This window comes from Loxodonta africana, chromosome 17 (genome assembly GCF_030014295.1).
Source record: "Loxodonta africana isolate mLoxAfr1 chromosome 17, mLoxAfr1.hap2, whole genome shotgun sequence".
In the NCBI taxonomy this organism is placed as follows: Eukaryota; Metazoa; Chordata; class Mammalia; order Proboscidea; family Elephantidae; genus Loxodonta; species Loxodonta africana.
Window position 1 is genome coordinate 34,597,900 of NC_087358.1, and position 20,823 is coordinate 34,618,722.

At 36.0% G+C, this 20,823-nt stretch overlaps 1 protein-coding gene across 6 annotated transcripts in view; it reads right to left on the bottom strand.

Annotated features, from left to right (window-relative positions):
* The window catches only part of PIBF1 (progesterone immunomodulatory binding factor 1), a 231,565-nt gene that overhangs the window by 52,265 nt on the left and 158,477 nt on the right, over positions 1 to 20,823 (bottom strand). For 5 of the 6 annotated variants that reach the window (XM_010589414.3, XM_010589415.3, XM_010589413.3 and 2 more), the window contains exons 15-16: positions 10,294 to 10,424; positions 960 to 1,044 (exon numbers count right to left, since the gene is read on the bottom strand). In XM_010589414.3, the coding sequence (XP_010587716.2) occupies positions 960 to 1,044; positions 10,294 to 10,424 (216 nt within the window). Of the gene's footprint in view, positions 1 to 959; positions 1,045 to 5,962; positions 6,077 to 10,293; positions 10,425 to 20,823 lie in introns of those variants that run through there. The other variant, XR_002785568.2, reaches the window with a different exon arrangement.

Here is a 20,823-nt window from a genome sequence, read left to right on the forward strand (position 1 = left end):
AGGCACACCCTAGTCCTCAAAGTACGTCTCTGCTTTTCAACACTTTAAAGAGGTCTTTCACAACAGATTTGCCCAGTGTAATACATCTTTTGGTTTCCTGACTGCTGTTTCCATGGGCATTGATTGTGGATCCAAGTAAAATGAAATCCCTGACAACTTCAATCTTTTCTCCGCTTATCGTGACGTTGCTTATTGGTCCAGTGGTGAGGATTTTTGTTTCCTTTATGCTGAGGCGCAATCCATATCGAATGCTATAGTCTTTGATATTTATCAGTAAGTGCTTCAAGTCCTCTTCACTTTTAGCAAGCAAGCTTGTGTCATCTGCATATTGCAGGCCACTAATGAGTCTTCCTCCAGCCCTGATGCCATGTTCTTCTTCATATAGTCTAGCTTCTTGGATTATGTGCTCAGCATACAGACTAAGTATGGTTAAAGGATACAACCCTGACACACATCTTTCCTGATTTTAAGCCACGCTGTATCTCTTGGTCAATGCACAGGTTTATCTTGAGCATAATTAAGCGTTCTGGAATTTCCATTCTTCGTAACGCAAAAGATTTTTGGTATGGACCAAATGAAAAAATAAAATAACTCTATGAACTTTAAAGTGCAGCACAAATATCATATCCTAGGCACTGGGCATACAATGATGAATAAGACAGAAGCAAGCTAAAGAAATTTACTGTCTAGTGGAGACAGAGATAAAAGAGATAATTATTAAATAATGTGGAAATTCAATGACAGAGATATGAACAAGGCAGTACAGGGGCACAAGAAGGGGCATTCCAGGAATAAGAATTAAATGAAAGTATCACATAAGTTGCATAAAAAGGGACAGGTCATACACAAATGTGAGAAGTCATTAATGAACATGGACACTGGAATCCAATAGTCTTTACCAAACACGGACTTTGAAAAAGCCTAAAAATGGTGAAAATTATGGCAAACGGGAAAAGTACCTCACGATGATTTAGAAGCTGTTCCAAATCTAATGCCATTTGATTCTTCATCTGCAGTAAAGCTGATTTTTCTTTATTTAAATTGCTGGAAAAAAAAACAAAAACAAAAAACAAACCCCGAATTTAAAAAAGTCATCATATTGGTGCAATTTAATTAACAGTAAATAACAAAATTAAAATAGTAAACATAAATCTGATGGTTTGAATTAAAGATAAATTTTTAGTCCATAAAGATATCAGACCAGCTATTGTTACATCCAATTTAACCAACGCTATTTTGTAAAAAGACTGTGTATGTGTGTGTGTGTGTGTGCGTGTGTGTGTACAATAATCATTTGGCAACGTAATTTAGATAATTTCCTGAGACTAGTTTCCTGACTATTTTGGGTATAAAATTAGTCTTTTAAAGATGAATGCTTACTTCTGAAATGTAAAAAGATGAAGTGGGACATAGAAAAAGGTAAAAAGCAAGTATATATGGCCAAAATACTACAACAGAGAAATGGAAAATCAAGACATTTATTCTTAAAAGTAGGAGTCCTATTTTATAACTTACCACAACCTAAAACACTGGGTATATAATTTGGTTAGGTGTATAGATGAGATATTGGTCGGTGCTCAACTTGGGAAAAGAATTTTTGTCTCCAAATTCTTAGTTCAAGCCTCAATTTCTTAGTCTGCACTGTCAATTTCCCTTTGATATCGCCTATTTTCTGATACCAAAGGATGGGAAATTATCTTATGAAACTGTAATTTTATAGGATAAATAGTTGGGGACTATTTTATGCTCTCTGGGGTTTGATTATTCAACATACATAAATTAATTAGAATCATTAAATATGCTTCTAAAGGCACTGGAATGAATCTACCCCGCTAGGATTACAACAAGAATTGAAAGAAAAGCAATAATGAATTGTAACAACATAATTCCTTAAATATTAAGACAAAATTTGCAACAGTAAAATTAATGAGGATTGTTTTGCTGAACAGGTAAGAAAGCTTTACTTCTTTAAAAAAAAAAAAGGGAAGCCCCAGTTCTTATTTTTTCTAAATTTTATTTATTTTGTTCTTGTTGTTGAGAATACACATAGCGAAACATAGGCCAATGCAACAGTTCCAACATCTACCATTCAGTTACACTGATTACATTCGAGTTGTGCCACCATTCCTTACCCGTCTTTTCTGAGTTGTTTCTTCCCCTTTAACATAAAGTCACTGCTCCTCCAGGTTCCTATCTAATCTTTTGAGTTGCTGTTATCAAATTAATCCATATAGTTCTTTTTTTTTTTGTACTTTAGATGAAGGTTTACAGAGTAAATTAGTTTCTCACTAAACAATTAACACACATATTGTTTTGTGACATTGGTTGCCAACCCTGGGATGTGTCAACACTCTCCCCTTCTCAACCTTGGTTTCCCCGTTACCAGCTTTCCTGTCCCCTTCTGCCTTCTCGTCCTTGCCCCTAAGCTGGTGTGCCCATTTGATCTCGTTTTTGTTTGTTTGTTTGTTTAAGGGCCTGTCTAATCTTTGGCTGAAGGGTCAATCTCAGGAGTAACTCTGGTACTGAGTTAAACGGGTGTCTGGGGGCCATACTCTTGGGGTTCATATAGTTTTTAAAAGAGCATAATGCTCCAGGCAGACATTTTTTACTAGTTAAGCTAAACTGTTGTTTGGTTTTAAGAAGACTTTGGGGGATATTTTTGGTTTAAGGATTAAAGATTATCTTAGGGCAACAGTTTCAGAGGTTCATCCAAACTTCATGACTCCAGGAGCTCTGGAGTCCATGAAAATTTGTAATTCTGTTCTGCATTTTCCCTCTTTTGATCAGGATTCTTCTATAGAATCTTTTAATTTTTTTTCTCTTTGAACATTTTATTGTGGCTTATATGATAGTTTACAGGGCAAGTTAGTTACCCATTCAACAATTTATACACAGCTTGTTTCATGACATTGGTTTGTATCCCCTTAGTGTGTTAGTAGCACTCTCTGCACTTCCTCCCTGGGGTTCCTGTTTTCGTTCACCCAGCTTTCCTGCCCCTTTCTGCCTTCTGAACTTTGCTTTTGGGTAAATACTGCCTTTTTGGTTTCGTAGGGTTGATTGTTCTGGTGAGCACACTCTTCTCTGGGGTTATTGTTCACCTGACTATTGTTTGGCTGAAAGGTGATCTTCCGGAGTGGTTGAAGTTTCAAGTTTGAAGGGTGTCTCAGGGCCATAGTCTAAGAGGTTCCACCACTCTTTATCAGACCAGTAAGTCTGGTTCTATAGAATCTTTGATCAAAATGTTCAGCAATGGTAGACGGGCACCATCCAGTTCTTCTGGTCTCACGGCTAGGAGGCAATTGTTCATGGAGACAATTAGCCACACATTCCATTTCTTCCTCCTATTCCTGACTCTTCTTCCTCTTCTGTTGCTCCAGGCTAATAGAGACCAAAGTCCCTAGTTTTTAAAATATTAGTCTAAAATTTTTTTTAATGCAAGAAATAATGGTAGGGTTTCTGGAAGAACTGGTTAATTCCAGGAATTTAAGAGGAAAAAGCCCACATTCTCCTCCTTGTGAATAATTGAGAGCTTCCTTATGAATCATCACAGTTTGCCCTCTGAGAATAAAGACTAGATGCACTTCTGATTCCTATTTCCAGTTGTGCCACTGACTCAATCATATTGTACAAAGCCTAACAAACCTTACTTCACCAAACCTCAGTTTTTACATCTGTAAAAGTGGAAAATAATACTCATGTATGTCAAAGGATATGTGAATTACCTAATGAATGATTATATAAAGCACAGAACACATAAAAGTCTATATAAATGCTACACGGTATTACTAATTTAGATGAAAAACAGGCATCAGAGGAAAACAGTAATTAAACGTTAATAAATGTAAGCAGCTCAGCAGAAAAACAAATCAACTTTTGGAGTTTGGCGCCGGAGATCCTATTGAGCTGAACTGAAAAGAACTAACCGGTGTAAGAAAACTGAGTGCCATGTTCTGCAGGAATCCCCCCAAACATGGTAAGGACCACATGTTTCTTTAACTCCAGAATTCTAATCTACCTTTAGCTTGAATTGTTTCAAAAGAAAATATTTTTCAAATTAAACACCCAGTAAAAAGCAAAAGGGATTTTCAAGGAACATGTATGTGTTCATATTCACACACATGCACATACATACACACAGTATACAAACACATACTGACAAACAGTGCATTAACACACACAAATGCCCTCAACTACCAACAGGCTTATCAAATAAAATGTAGTGGAATAGGAATGGAATGCTGAGGTGATTAAAAGTTTTTGACTGAATAATTCCTGAGGTGTGATTTATATGTAGTGTTTAACCTTTTTCAAGAATAAACTAAATATTCTATATTTAAGTAAAAAAACAAACTTTATAACATGGACTAAAGGGTGGATGGATAAACTAATTTACAGAACAACTCTGTGGTATCTGTTAAGATGTCAGTTTTTCACAAACAGTACAGAATCCACAGACAATATTTCTATTATTAGAATATATGGGTATGTGTTTTCAAAGTTTTAGTCTTCTCTTAAATATTCTTAATAATATACTCTTAAATCACAAGAGAGACCATCTTCAACATGTGGGTATCTAAAACTGAATATGACGATGACTATACTAGTGTTCTTCCACTATGTAATTACTCAACAGGTTAGTCTTCATGAAAGACATTTCCTAACACTGGAAACTTACCTTTAAAAATACAAAGCTTCTATGTGTGACTCATAAAGCAACAACGAATCTCCTTATAAGCACATCTATCTTGAATGGTATATTACACCCATAATTGTTTAATTCACTGTTAATCTTTATGGTATATTACACCCATAATTGTTTAATTCACTGTTAATCTTTATGGTTCTGTTTCACCGACAATATGAAAACATATTTCTGATATATTGCCCCTTAACTTCCTGGATCAATATACCCTGGGGTTTAGTCTTACAAGAGAAGTTAACTACTATAACTAGTGGTCTTTAACTACTAGTTAAGAATAAACTGAGAACTGACAACAGAACTATAGATCAAACTATATAACCCAGACTGTCTCCTGTGGCTTGGTGGAGGAGAGGTACAGTATTATTTTTAAGACAGGTTATTACTTTAATGATAGGAGAATTCGAAGTAAATAGTGACATCTCGAATGTTAGCTTTAAACATGTTTATAATGATTTCATTTTAGCACATATTTACTTTAGCCTTTCTAGACACTGAATATATTGTATAAACAGCAAAATTTGTGAGGAGTGGGTACGGTATAGTGGTACGTTTTAATTTTCTAAGAAGATCACAAAATTATTCAGTTCTTTAAAGGGCTTTTAATGTATAAGCTAGAGAAACATTTCTACAGTCAGGTAATGTAAATATTCTTTACAATTAAACATCCAGCAAAGAAGAATAGGAATTTTCAAGTAACATAGTTACTGAGCAATCTTTTTGGCTGGGTCATCTAATTTTTAAAATTTGAATCAAGAGGAAGTAACATTACTAAGTTTTTCCTATGTGCCAAAAGCTTTATATGAATTACTTCACTTACACTTCAAAACCATCCCTTAATGTTCATGTTAATATGTTTATTTTACCAAAACTTTTACAGTAAGAAAAGAAACAAGGTTGATGTGTTTTCAAAGCCCAGGTTAATTCCACTATATCTCTAGGAGGCTAACTATGGGATTTGAAACGTCATTGGTTCAGAGGAGGGGCGAACTGTGACCTATCCTGCTGTACCTCACTAGTTGATTGGGCTGACTTTTTTATGGCATCATAACATTACATCCTTTCTAGGTGACCAGAGTACACCTATAGCAGCATCTCAAAGGCCATAATTAAACTACTGGAAGCATTTTAATTTTTCACATTAGAAGGTGGTGTTGTTGTTAGGTACCACTGAGTCGATTCTGACTCACAGCAACCCTACAGGACAGAGTAGAACTGTCTCATAGGGTTTCCTAGGCTATAATCTTCACAGGAGCAGTTTACCTGGTCTTCTCTCCCGTGGTGGGTTTGAACCGTTGACCTTTCAGTTAGCAGCTGCGTGCTTAACCACTGTGCCACCGGGGCTCCTTTCATTAGGAGGTAGTAAGATTTCATATGCTGAGAAATAACAATTCAGAATCTACTAAAATATTGCACAATAAATTTATGAAACACAGACAGGTGTAAAGGACTCAGATGCTTAGCAAAAAAAAAAATCAGTTAAGTCCATAATTAAAAAAAAAAGAATTTTTTAAAAAAAATTATATTATTAGCATAGCTTTAATGATACTGTTGCTCTTAGTAAGGAAGTTCTAATTTTTGTCCATATTCAACACATTTGAGGAAATTTTATTTGTCATTTTTAAGATTTTCAATGTAAAAATTAGTTGACTGTAGGATAAATACTAATAATAACAAATATTTATCAAGCATATACAACGTTCTGGGCATTGTGTTACATATATCACAAGGGCTATATCATTTAATCCTCAGAACAGCTGTAAAAATGGCACGGGGTCAGCATCTGACCTCCTCTAACTTCACAAGGGGGAAGGAGAATTAAGACCAAGGTTCCTCTGAGGCAGAGGTCAGACATGCCTCCTCCCTCCAACCTTTTTACCAATTCTGACACCAACTATCCCTCCCATGGGACTCCCTATTTCTCCACTGGACTCGATAATTTCCTGCAATGGCCACACAGGACTCACAGACAATAATCACAATTGTGGAGTTTATTAGGGAAGTGACAAGTCACAACTCAGGTTTAGGAATGCTCAGAATATAGTTCTTCCATCAGGGCAGCTCCTTCTCAGCCATGACCACAGGCACACCTCCCTTTGGCCCCTTGGGCTCTGCCCTGCTCAGCCAAGTGTTACAAAGCTCTTTTAGCTCTGCTAATAAGTGCCCCAGAGGCACCCACTCCACCAGTAAGCCTCTGCCTGCTCTGCTGTCAAGAGACTGGAGGCACTCTACTCCACAAGGAAGCCTCCTGCCCAAAGGTGTTTAGCTCTCTTGCTTTGTAGGTCTGCGAGCCTAGCTCCAACAAGTGCCTGAAGGTGCTCCACTCTGCCAGCAAGTCTCCTGCCTGAAGGTGCTCAGCTTTTTTGCTCCGTGGGGCAGGACGCCCACCAAACCATCTTCTGCCAGTCTCCTGGTTTTGTTGCCTCTGCTGCTGCTGTTTCTCTGCTGCTGCTTCTTCCCATCTTTTGCTGTCTCTGGTGTTACAGCCCTTTCTCTGTCCCGTGGATCTAGAAGGTTCTTAGAGCAGGGATACCCAGTCCAAAGGATGCACTCCACTCCTGGCTCTTCTTTCTTGGTGGTGGTGAGATCCGCCCTTCCTGCCTCTGGAGTGGCTCATTTTAAGCCTAGCCAGATGACAAAACTGACCAATCCTATTTTTGTAGATTGACTTCTGCCTCATTAACATCATAGAGGCAGGGTTCACAACACATAGGAAAATCACAGCAGATGACAAAATGGTGGACAATCACACAGTACTGGGAATCATGGCCTAGCCAAGTTGATACACATTTTTAGGGGACACAATTCAATCCATAACACTATCCAATCGCTTTGGTGGGCCACAAGCACCTCATTTGCATAGTCCCACCCACTCATTTGGTGGAAGTTACAAAGATCTATGGCTGGAAGAATCATATTAAGATGCTGTTAGCACCACTGCCATTTCACAGATGAGGTAACTGACTACACTGCCTAATACTGTAGCCATTAGCCCTAAATGGTAATTAAAATAAAAACAAATAAAATTAAAATTTAGTTTCTCTGTTGTACTAGCCACATTTCAAATGCTCAAGAGCCACATGTGACTACTGTGTGCCGTCAAGTGGGTTTTGACTCAAAGTGATGCCAAATGCCAGAGTAAAACTGCCCCATGGGGTTTTCTTGGCTGTAATCTTTACAGAAGCAGATTGCTAGATCTTTCTCCCACAAAGCAGCTGAGTAGGACTGAACAGCCAACCTTTTGGTCAGCAGCTGAGTGCTTAACCATCTGCATCACCAGGGCACATGTGGCTAGTGGTAGCCATACTGGATAGTGCAGATGTGGAACCTTTCCACATTACAGAAGTTTCTATTGGACAGCAGATGTTTAGAGAGTTTAAGTAACTTGCCGAAATTCAAAACTAAGTACTGAGCTAGATTTGAACCCATGCAACCTATCTATAGAGCATGTACTCCCTTTAAGAACATATATATATTTTTTTCTTTTTTTTTTAAGAATATATATTTAAAAAAAAACTTTTTTTTTTTATTATGGAGTATTTCAAAACAAGAAAATGTAACAACAAATGTATCTGTCACCCAGTTCCAACAATTATCAACCCATCAAAGCCCTACTTTTAATCACTATCATACAATGATATGCTGTCTTTTTGCTTCTCTTCCTTAATTATACTACGTCAATGAAAAACAATCCCTTATTCAGAATAGAACATAGGGAGGCAGTATAACAATGGTTAAGCACACAGAATTAGAAAGCAGACAGATGTGGATTCAAATTTTGGCTCTACCACAAAGCTACATGCACTTAGAGGACAAGTTAATTTCTCTAGGGCTGACTTTGCTCATCTTAATACTTTTTTATAATAGATAACTGTTATTCTTCTCTATATTAAACTCTCCAGCTACCTTATTTTAATTTTTAGTAAAGTAAGTATTCAAAGAACTTTATTTGAAGATAATTGTGAAGGAGGTAATTTTTCCTCATGTTTTTCATATATCCTTCCCTCTAAGAGTATAAAAATAAAACTATTATTAAAAATTTCCAAAACAACAAAAATATGTAAATAGGAAAGCTCCATTTGGACTTCCTCTCTCAATTTCCCTAAGATAACCAAGCATGTGGTGAATAGTGGCAGACACACTTTCTATTTCTCCTAGTATCTATGAACAATTAATGTTGGTAATACATATTCAGAATATAATTTTTAGCTTTAAAATTAATCTAGAAATAATTCCTTTGTGATTTATTTTGACGTTTCAATGTGGTTTTAAATTAATTTTTCAAATCATTAAAAAATTAAGACCAGGAGTAAAGTTCTGGACCAATTATTTTGGTGGGGTAGAAATGAGAAAGGAAGGTAATCATTCTGATTTAACAAAAGGAAAACTCATACTTTGGAGCTAATTACAAATAGTTCTATATTTTTTGTTACATACCCTAGGAAACTTGGATTTAACAACTACTTTCTTATTTTTTTTCCAGTTTCTCGATTTAACAATTGTCACTCACATAAACTTTCAGCTTACACATTTGTGAGTCCATTAATAATTTATCCATAAAAACTTATTCTTATAATCGTAAATCTAATAATTAAGCCAACCAAGCAGCCATCCAAGAGTTGAAACCTCTTTCTTTAAGCATAGTTATCATTCCTTTTACTTCAATTTAAAAGAATTTAAATGATCATATAGATGAACAGTTAAAAGAATCTGAATAGTTTCTAAATGGAACAAGCCTTTCAGATAACGTCTCATGTGAAAAAACAATTTCATTCTAAAGAAAGGAAAGGAATTTATTTATTTACATTTAGGTATTTCATGGGTTTCCGTGTAAAGGGTCAGGGGAAGAAAAATCTAAAAATTCCTTGGAAAAGTCAACATGAATCTAAGTAAATGTGTACATTTTACCTCTTTAAAAAGTCATTTTGACCCCTTGAATGGCATATGGGTTATATTCCTCCTCTTCCTTTTGGTCCACCCACAACCCATTAAAGATTTCTAGGTGAATAAAACTCATAATTACTCTATGACTTTTAGATACTCTTTGACAATAAATTTCTAGCCGTATATACATGTTTAAATATTTTTTCTCTTTTCTCCATAATCACTAGCAAGGTCAACTGAGGCTAAAGCTTTGCTGTTTTTCTGGGACAAGAAATAATTTATAATTCTTCTCAAATGAAGCATACATTTATGAGATCTACATACTTCTAAAAAACGAAGACCTAAACTTACCATTTATTTCAGCACTTTAATTTTTTTAAGCTCAGTAAAATAATGAGGGCAAATATAATTAAACATTAAAATAATTTTACAGTCAATCCACATGATAGCTGTTTCGTGTTCTAGGCAGGGTGGAGTGTTTTGTTAGTAAGTGTAGGATTGTTATTTTCATGGTGAGAATTCTGATCATAAGGTGGAATGCGAACGCCTGACACGACGTGATCTAGTTTTTCTAAAGAAAAACCACATCACGTTTCAGACAACCTTCGTTATTTAATTTCTTCTTTACAATTTACAACTTGAATGCACCTATAGCAGCATATATTTACACTATCACTACTCTCCAAATATAAGATTTGTAGATGGCTTACCTGACATCTTTCTCAAGTTGTGCAACACACCCCTTCAGTGAATCGATCTTTGAATCTCTCTGACGCACTGATTCAATAAGGTATCTGTAAGGCTGCTGTGCCTGGTTTAATAATGAATTGGCCCTGTCAAGCTGAAGAAAAAGATTCCATTAAAATTTAGACAATTTTCCAACAAACCAAAATCACTCAAAATGGGGTAGCCTAGATACAGCATACAAACTCTGCCTTACATAAACTATTCTGAAAAGTTTGCCTCATATAATTTTGAAGGTTTTAAAAATGATTAACCAATATTGCTATTCTTCATAATAATAAAAAAAGATGATGTGAACAGGAAAGCAACATTTTAAACACAGTATTAGTAGTTAATGATTTTGGAGATGGGGGTACCTAAATTTTCTTAACATTTGTTGGTTTGAGAAACAAAGTGATATAAAATCAACTTCTTTAATAAAAATTCATTAGCTAAAAATGAAAATCTTTTATTTAAGCTTTATTTCTAGTCAAAATAACATTAAGAAAAATTTTAACACATTCATGATCACATTCTAATTTAGGAATTTTTTCACGTCTACGTAGTTCTTTCTAGTCTGTTTGTAAGAATACATAATTTATGTATCTGATGCTATGTATAATTTTACATTATCCTTTTCATTTAACCTTACATCATAATCATTTTTCCAGGTTGTTGGAGTATCCGAATTTATATTTTTAATAGTATGAAATTATTAAACAAGCCAATGCACTATAATTATATTCATTGTAGTGATATTTAGAATGTCAAGTTTTGACTAATAAATAACGCTGCAACAAACTTCTTTTGTATTTTAGACTTTTTTCTTAAAGTACTATTCATGTTAAATTTTTAAGAACAGAAAATGCACTAGGTTAAGTGGTGTAACAATTTAATGCTCTTTAATATAAAACCAATGTTCTTTCCAAAAGGATTTCATCAATTTACAATCCTACCATTAATATGAATATATCTACTCAGTGTTATTTTTTGTCCTCCTCCCAACCCCAAGCAGATATAAAATGTATGTCACTATAGGACTAAACACAACACTGTCTAGTAGGCCCCTACTTTGGTACATAATGAGTTCTTGAAAAACATTTTCTAAAGTTGGATATGCAAAAACTGAACAACCCCAACAAAACTGGTGGATGGATATCCAGTACAACAGTGAGGGGACAGGGGGCTGGCTGGAATGTATTTTATTTCAGAGAACAAAAATATTACAGAACTTCTAATTACTCTATGACTTTTGGATACTCTTTGACGATAAATTTCTAGCCTTTTATACCTGCTTAATTTTTTTTTTTTTTCTTTTCTCCATAATCACTAACAAGTTCAAGTGAGGCTAAAGATTTGCTGTTTTTCTGGGACAAGAAATAATTTATATGTTTTTTCTCCAATGAATTACACATGTACGAGACTAACATTTTTTTTTTAAAAAAGAAGACCTAAATTTATCATATATTTTAGCACTTTAATTTTTTTTAACTCATCTTACTAAAATAATGAGGGCAAAATGTAATTACACATTAAAATAATTTTGCGATCAATCCACGTGCATAAAGATAAAAACATCACTGAAGTTGAACTGTTGTCTACCAGTCAGAATTTTCTCTTAGAAACAGAAATCAAAGTATAGGACACAAAAGTGTAAGTTGTCAGAAAACATTTTGTTGCAAAAATCATAGATCACTATTATTGGCAGTCCTTGCTTTGCACAATTTCAGCATTAATTTCAGCTAACAGAGTTTAGGTAAATAATACCAGTTCCCCAACAACATAATACAGATTTTAACCACCACAGTGTACTGTGAGTAATAATGTGCAAGCTTCAGTGATGGCCGTTTAGTCCACAAATCACTACGTGTGATACAGACGCACATCATGATCAGTGACCAATCACATTTCTTTCAAAGTCTGTTGATGATTGGTCAGTGTGCATCTGTTATTTACTTCACACACATACAACAAAATGTGCAGTTGTGTTGCCTCCTTGTAAATCAGTGACAAACTCAAGTGACATCTTATGAAAATGGAAAACGAAAGAGGGAATTGGCCAACAAAGATGAAAGGGCAGCAAAGAACATAAAAGACAATAAAAACAAGAAAACCAAACCCGCTGCCGTCGAGTTGATTCTGACCCATATCAACCCAACCGGACAGAGTAGAACTGCCCCATACAGTTTCCAAGGAGCGCCTGGTGGATTTGAACTGCTGATCTTTTGGTTAGCAGCCACAGCTCTTAACCACTGCACCACCATGGTTTCCAAAATGACAATGGTGGAGGTGAAATTCAAGTAGAACGTAAATGGAGTAATAGAAGAAATAGTTGATTGTGGAAACTGCTGCCATTGTGGAGACTCTAGATATGCAGTCAGCAGAACTTAATGGGGGGAAAATTATCAATATAAATGAGGAGGGTGGTTGTGACAAAAGGGACGAATGTATCCCTTAGGAACTGACTTGACTAAAAAAAAAAAAAACAAAAAAAAAAAACCACCGCATTAAAGGACTCTCAGAGATACTTCATTACATTAAAAGTACAAAGGATAAAATCGTTAAGAATACAACAATTTTCTAACATATAAAAGATGTTCACTCTGAATCATAAGTTATCTGACAAGAAGGTGGCAAGTACTATGCAAAGAACTTTAAAAAAAATTTTTTTATTGTACATCAGGAGAAGGTTTACACAACAAACTAGTCTCTCATTAAACAGTCAGTACACATACTATTTTATGACATCGGTTAACAACCCCATGACCTGTCAACACGCTCCCTTCTCAACCTTGGGTTCCCTATTACCAGCTTTTCTGTTCTCTCCTGCTTACTAGTCCTTGCCCCTGGGTTGGTATTCTCCTTCAGTCTCATTTTGTTTTATGGGCCTGATCAATCTTTGGCCTAAGGGTGAACTTTAGGAGTGACTTCATTATCGAGCTGAAAGGGTGTCTGGGGGCCATAGTCTCAGAGTTTCTCCAGGTCAGCAAGTGTGGTCTTGCAAAGAACTCTTTATAAGATTTTTATGAAGAAATAAAACACTTTAATGCTCATAATAAATATTAGTTTTATTTTTTTTGTTGTATGTAGACCACTCATATTTAAAAGGATTATTGATACAGTTGGCTTAATATTTATCATATTTGTAACTATTTTCTATTTGTGGCCCTTGTTCTTTGTTTCTTCTACTCTTTTTTTCTGCCTTTTCTAATTTTAAGTGAACATTTAATACAGTTGCATTTCCTCCACTCTCAGTATATCACTTACACTTTTTTTTTTTTTTAGTGGTTGTCCTAAAGTTTGCAATATACATTTTCTAAGAGTATCTTCAAATAACATTATACCACTTCATGGACAGTACAGGTATTACCAATTACAGAATATTACCAATTCCTTCCTCACATACCTAATTGTACTGGTGTCATTAATTTTACTTATTCACAAGTTATAAACATTGAATAGATTGTTACTATCATTAATTTCAAGAACCTGATATCTGTTTGATTAAATAAGAAAAAAAAATTTATTTCACATTCTTTTTTTTCCTTGAATGCTCTTCCTTTATGAGATCTGAGTTTCTCATCTATATAATTTTCCTTCTCTCTGAAGATCTTTTAACATTTCTTGAAAGGAAGGCCTAATGGCAACAAATTCCCTCAATTTCTTTTCCAAGAAAGTCTTTATTTCTCTTTCACTTGTGAAGGCTAATTTTGCTGGATACAGAGTTCTAGGTTGATAGTTCTTTTTTTTCATCACTTTAAATGCTTCACTTTACTCTGCTTGTCTGCAGAGTTCCTGAAAAGAAGTCGGGGTGTAATTTCTTTCCTTGTTCCTCTAAAAGTGTTCTTTTTCTTACTCTGGCTTCTTTAAAAGTTTTCTCTTTGTCTTTGGTTTTCTGCAGTTCGAATATGATGTATCTAGGTACAGATTTCTTGGGTATTTAGCCAGCTTGGTGTTCTCTGAGCTTCCAAGATCTGTGGTCTGGTGTCTGTTACTAATTGTGGAAAAATCTCAGCCATTATTACTTCAAACATTCCTTCTCCTTTGGGTATTCCCATTATGTGTATGTTAAACCTTTTGTAATTGTCCTATAGTTTTTGGATATTCTGTCGTTTTATTTTTTTTTACCTCTCCTATTCTTTTTCCTCTCTGCTTTTCAGTTTTGGGAAGTTTCTATGGACATATCTTCAAGTTCACTGATTGCTTCCTTGGCAGTGTCCTGATGAGCCCATTTCAAACGTATTCTTCATTTGTATTACAGCCTTTCTCTCCAGTTGAGTTCTAGCATTTCATTTCAATTCTTTGAGTTTCTATCTCTCAGTTCTTTGAGTTTCTATCTCTCAGCTTATATAACTCATCTGTTCTTTTATGTTGTCCACTTTTTCCATTATAGCTCTTAGCACATTAATCATATAATAGCTATTTTAAATTCTCAGTCTGATGATTCTAAAATCTCTGCCATATCTGTGTCTGGTTGTGATGCTTGCTTTGTCTCTTTAGGCTGTGTTTTTTTTTGCCTTTTAACATGCCTTGTACTTTTTTTGTTGAAAGTCAGACATGATGTATTGGATAAAAGAAATTGAAGTAAATAGGCTTTAGTGTGAGGTTTTATGTTTATCTGGCTATGAGTTAGACTGTTTTACTGTTTGCTGCTGCTGTAGGTTTGACAGGCTAAAATTTCCTGTAGTGCCCTTGTTTTTGTCTCCCCTGTCCTTTGGTTTCCCTAGACAATCCTTCTTAAATAGGGTCTGTGCCTTGCAGTGCTTTCAGCTGTAATCTCTTATTAGTCTGATTGATGTCGGGTAAGGTGCAGGGAAAGAGAATGCATCTCGTGAGCCATTTCCACTAGGCTGTGACCTTCACAAGTGTTTCCAAGTTTCCCTTCTTTCTCTTCCTCCCAACTTAGGTTAGACAGAAGGGCTAGAGATGACTGAGGTTGTACCTTTCCCTTCTCCCATGTCAAAAGCTGGTGGGGGCTGAAGTTGGGTATTTCCCTTCTCACAGGTCATTCAGTCTCTGGTAAAACCCAAGTCAGTTAGGCTCTGGTAAACCTGTTTCCTCTAAGGGTAAAGAGAACAGAATGCCCTTGGTTTTTTTTTTGAAATGGCTACTTTTCCCTCCTGTTTTCTGGAAGTATGAGGAAATTTTTCTTCAGTCTTCATCCTGGTGGAGCTTCTGGGTGTAAAACTCATGCAAATGTGAGGGTTCCTGAGACAAGGCCCTCTGGAGTGTTTAGCTCTCAAGCTAGTTCACACTGAGCCTCCAGCAATTCATTAATTACGGTTTAAGTGTTCCTACAAGTATTGGCTCCAGTGGTGGGCTTCTGCTTTTGGGCTTTTGCTCTTGGTAAGCTGTGATTCTCAGTCTGCATTTCTCTCTAGTTTTGGGGGCAATGGTTTACCCTGTGACTTTAATACTACAATGGATGTAAAAAGAATTGTTGATTCTCAGTTTGTTTAGCTTTACTCTTTTTTTCATATATAGTTGATTTTGTTGTTGTTGAAAATATATACAGCAAAACATACACCAATTCCATAGTTTCTACATGTACCATTTAGTGACAATGATTACAATCTTCAAGTTGTGTAACCATTCTCTCCCTTCTTTTCTGAGTTGTTCCACTCCCTTTAACTTAAATTCAGTGTCCCGGTTTAGCTTTTTTCTTATGAGAGCAAGAGTGATGAATTTTAAGCTCTTTACATGTTGAAGTACGGTTATTTTAAAAACTTTTTCATTTCCCTATACATTTATAAGTGACAGTAAGAGAGCTCTTCATGTTTTGGAAAAAAAATTTTAAAGGCTTTGAAACAATCACATTTTTTTCCATTGGCTGTTAAGATCCTTTTGCCCGGTTTTAGGTAACATGCTCATTTTTCTGAAGTACTAAAAATGTACTTCCTCCCACCTGTCTGTCAGTTTGTCATATTGTAGAGGCTTGTGTGTTGCTGCAACGCTGGAAGCTAAGCCACTGGTATTCAAACACCAGCAGGGTCACCCATGGCAGACAAGTTTCAGCTGAGCTTCCAGAATAAGACAGACTAGGAAGAAGGACCCGGCAGTCTACTTCTGAAAAGAATTAGCCAGTGAAAACCTTATGAATAGCAGTGGAACACTGTCTGAACTTCAGAGCTGAACAGAAGATTTCAAAGGGCGGCTTGAGAAGACAAAGTAAAGTATTATGATGACATGTGCATAGACCTGGAGATAGAAAACCAAAAGGGAAGAACATGCTCAGCACTTTTCAAGCTAAAAGAACTGAAGAAAAAATTTTAGGCTTGAGGTGCAATACTGAAGGATTCTACAGGGAAATTATTAAATGACACAGGAAGCATCAAAAGAAGATGGAAGGGATACACGGAGTCACTACACCAAAAAGAACTGGTCGATGTTCAACCATTTCAGGAGGTAACATATGATCAGAACTGATAGTACTAAAGGAAGAATTCCAAGTTGCACTGAAGGCACTGGCAAAAAATAAGGCTCTGAGAATTAATGGAATACCAATCGAGATGTTTCAACAAATGGATGCAGTGCTGGAAGTGCTCACTCATGTATGCCAAGAAATTTGGAAGACAGCTACCTGGCCAACTGACTGGAAAAGATCTTTATTTATGCCTATTCCCAAGGGAGGTGATCCAACTGCATGCAGAAATTATTGAACAGTATCATTAACATCACATGCAAGCTAAATTTTGCTGAAGATCATCCAAAAGCAGCTGCAGCAGTATATCGACAGGGAACTGCCAAAAATTCAAGCTGGATTTAGAAGAGCACGTGGAACCAGGGATATCACTGCTGATGTCAGATGGATCCTGGCTGAAAGCAGAAGGATGTTTACCTGTGTTTTATTGACTATGCAATGGCATTCGACTGTGTGGATCATAACAAATTATGGATAACACTGTGGAGAATGGAATTCTGGAACACTTAATTGTGCTCATAAGAAACCTGTACGTGGACCAAGTGTCAGTCGTTCGAACAGAACAAAGGGATACGGCATGGTCTGAAGTCAGGAAAGGTGTGCATCAGGGTTGTATCCTTTCACCATACCTATTCAATCTGTATGCTGAGCAAATAATTCGAGAAGCTGGACTATATGAAGAAAAATGGGGCATCAGGATTGGAGGAAGACTCATTAACAACTTGAGTTATGCAGATGACACAACCTTGCTTGCTGAAAGTGAAGAGGACTTGAAGTACTTACTGATAAAGATCAAAGACCACAGCCTTCAGTATGGATTACGTCTCAACACAAAGAAAACAAAATCTTTACAACTGGACCAATAACCAACATCATGACAAATGGAGAAGACTGATGTTGTCAAGAATTTCATTTTACTTAGATCCATAATCTACCCATGGAAGCAGCAGTCAAGAAATCAAATCATGCAATGGATTGGGCAAATCGGCTGCAAGAAATCTCCTTAAAGTGTTAAAAAGCAAAGATGCCACCTCGGGGACTAAGATGCATCTGACCCAAGCCATGGTGTTTTCAATCGCCTCATATGCATGCAAAAACTGGAAAGTGAGTGAATAAGGAAGACCGAAGAAGAATTGATGCCTTTGAATTGTGGTGCTGGCAAAGAATGTTGAATATATCACGGACTGCCAAAAGAGCAAACAAATCTATCTTGGAAGAAGTACAACCAGAATGCTCCTTAGAAGCAAGGACGGCAAGACTGCATTTTACATACTTTGGACATGTTGCCAGGAGGGATCAGTCCCTGAAGGATGTCATACTTGGGAAAGTAGAGGGTCAGGGAAAAAGAGAAAGACCTGCAATATGATGGACTGACACAGTGGCTGCAACAATGGGCTCAAGCATAGCAACAGCTGTGAGGACGGGGGAGGATTGGGCTGTGTTTCGTTCTGTCATGCATAGCATCGCTATGAGTCAGAACTGACTCGATGGCACCTAACAACAACAGCAATAACAAAAATGTACTTCAGATACCAATCACATAGCCTGCCTGTGAGAAAAGGGCAGCCTTATGAGGGGGATGTGACCCTCTTCCCCTTCAGGCCTACTGATACAGTTCACTGGACAAAGGATGGGCATCCAGCCCTAGAGAATTCTGTTCAGAGGTTTGCTTTGTGACGTACGATCTACAGCCTGGTGCAAAGAAGTAATCTGCTGTAATCAAATCTCTTTCTTGGCAATTTGAGTTGAAAATCAGGGTCAGAACAAGCAGTTGTAACATAGGTGGAGAAATGATGAGTTTAAAAAAGAAATCAATAAATAGAATGTATATTGTTCTCATATAATGAGTTGTGTCTCACACACACACACACACAGACACAGAATATTCTCTTATTTCAGTATTCATTTTTTTCTCTTTAAGTCATTTTGGAGCAAGGTACCAGAGGAGATTGGTGAAGGGGAAGCCTTGGAAAGGAGATACGCCTCTTCCTCTAAAGACTGTACATGAATACAATATATGAAGATAGATACATCATTTTGGAAATTATGAATAGTTCATGCTCTGTGGAATCTATTTTGTATGAAATAGAAGGCAAGGTCAAGAAAAAAAAAAATGAAGAAAACAAAAAATATTTGAAATACCTTCCACGAAAATAAGCAAGCTTAGGCGCTAAGAGTAAAAAACTGCAGAGCTATGTTCAGAGAACAATTGAGATTGGAAACCATAAAGCCACAATGACGATGAGCAAGAGGGTTCTGCAATTTCACAGGCGGTGATTAGCACCCCAGGAGCCGAAGGAGTTGAAAACAGTGGGATGGGTATAGTGGAAGGCAGGTGGCAGAAAGAGTCAAGGGCAGTAGTGAGAACACTGTTAAAATAATCAACCACAAAACCCACTACCACTGCTGAAATCAACCACAAGGCTAGGTAAATAAGGAGGAGGAAAGTGAAGCCAGGAAAGAACTGTGAGAGAACTGTCTCCTTGCAGTCAGAGGACTATTTTGTAAAAGTTATTTAAATTATTAATCTAAATTATATTAGAAAATTTTCTTATGGTTATACTAAGTATACTTCAGGAAAACACTCCTGAAAGAAAAAGGAATAAATGGTGAAAGAAAAAAAGACTTCTTTGAACACATGTCATTATTGTGAACCTCAGCCATAAAGGAAAAAAACCAAAAAAACACCAGAAATATTTTCTACAGTTTGGGTTTTAATGTCTTTTTCCTTTGCTTTGGTAAAATTGTAAAAATCTATTACAATGTCACTGGAATCTTATTATTCTGTTAAGTTACTTTACGAACATTCAAATATGCAGCTGGACAAAAATGAAACTAAGTTCTATCTACCTGTATAACCAGTTTCGCTAGTCAATTAAATCAAACAATTGCCTTGACTTTGTTTTCACAGAACCGACCCTAACTGAATAAACTGAACTGACAAGCTGCTTTGTGTTTTAAAGTGCATAAAGTACGTGTGCATGTGTGGGGAGGCTGGAGTGAGAGTGAGGCGGGTAAGGAAGGACTAACAGCATTTTCAAACTGTAGTTAACAGTGGTAGAGAGTGAGCTATGTTTAAAACTTATCAAATTGTATTTCGATTGCATACAAAAGATCTTATAACAGCAGCCATCGGTCTTAATTATTTTAGTTCAAATTTTTCAGGATGGCAATTACATATATTAGGTTTTAATATTATAAATAAAACTAAGGGCCAAAAGCCTTGATTTCAAAAGCTACCTCCCTAAATAATAAAAGCTACCACAGTGCTGTCAATTTTAAGGATATATTTCTATATAAACTTGTTTGTAGCCTTCTAAGTCCCCCAAATTTATTTTTATTCTTTAGGAAACAAATACATGCCTCTCAATGAAAAGTAATGCTAATTTATCTCCTATTTGTGAAGTACATGCAATTTAACAAAATTTAATTTCATCCCCCCAATATGGTTTTAAAAAGTCTTTCCTTAACTATCATACATAATTAATATTCAAAAAGTTTCACAATCACCACTTTGTCTATTGTTAGTAAGCTTTTCCTTTATAGGAAAGCCTTAGTAATTAGCGACTCTGGAATCAACTGTGTAATAAATGATGCAGTACTAGGTACAGGACACACCATTTTAGAGAATTACTATTCCTTCTTTGTTTTAATAAACTGTACATATGATTTAGAAAAAAGCAACACCTAATTAAAACATATTTTTAAATACTAATTTAACTTATCCTCAAATAATAATCTAGAAATATGTATTTTTCTCTTCAAATTTTACAAATTATGTAAATGTGACATTTTATATATTTCCTACATGGGAACTATTTTCTTGAGTTTTTTTTCACAGCAACTCCTAGAAATGGAGCTCTTTTCCTGCCAAGGACGTAATGCATTCTGTTGAATGGAATTTAGCACTGAGTTACTTTCTGTGTGTAAAATTTATACAAGAGATACTTTCTAGTAGTGGTGGTAGGTTGTGCTGCACCACACACAACCCTTGCCTAATCTTATTGATCATGCCATGGAATGTAAAATCCCTGTTTGTAATCCAATGTTTGGTACTTCTCTGTGTTCTCAACTAAAGCAGAAGCTCTCAAACCTG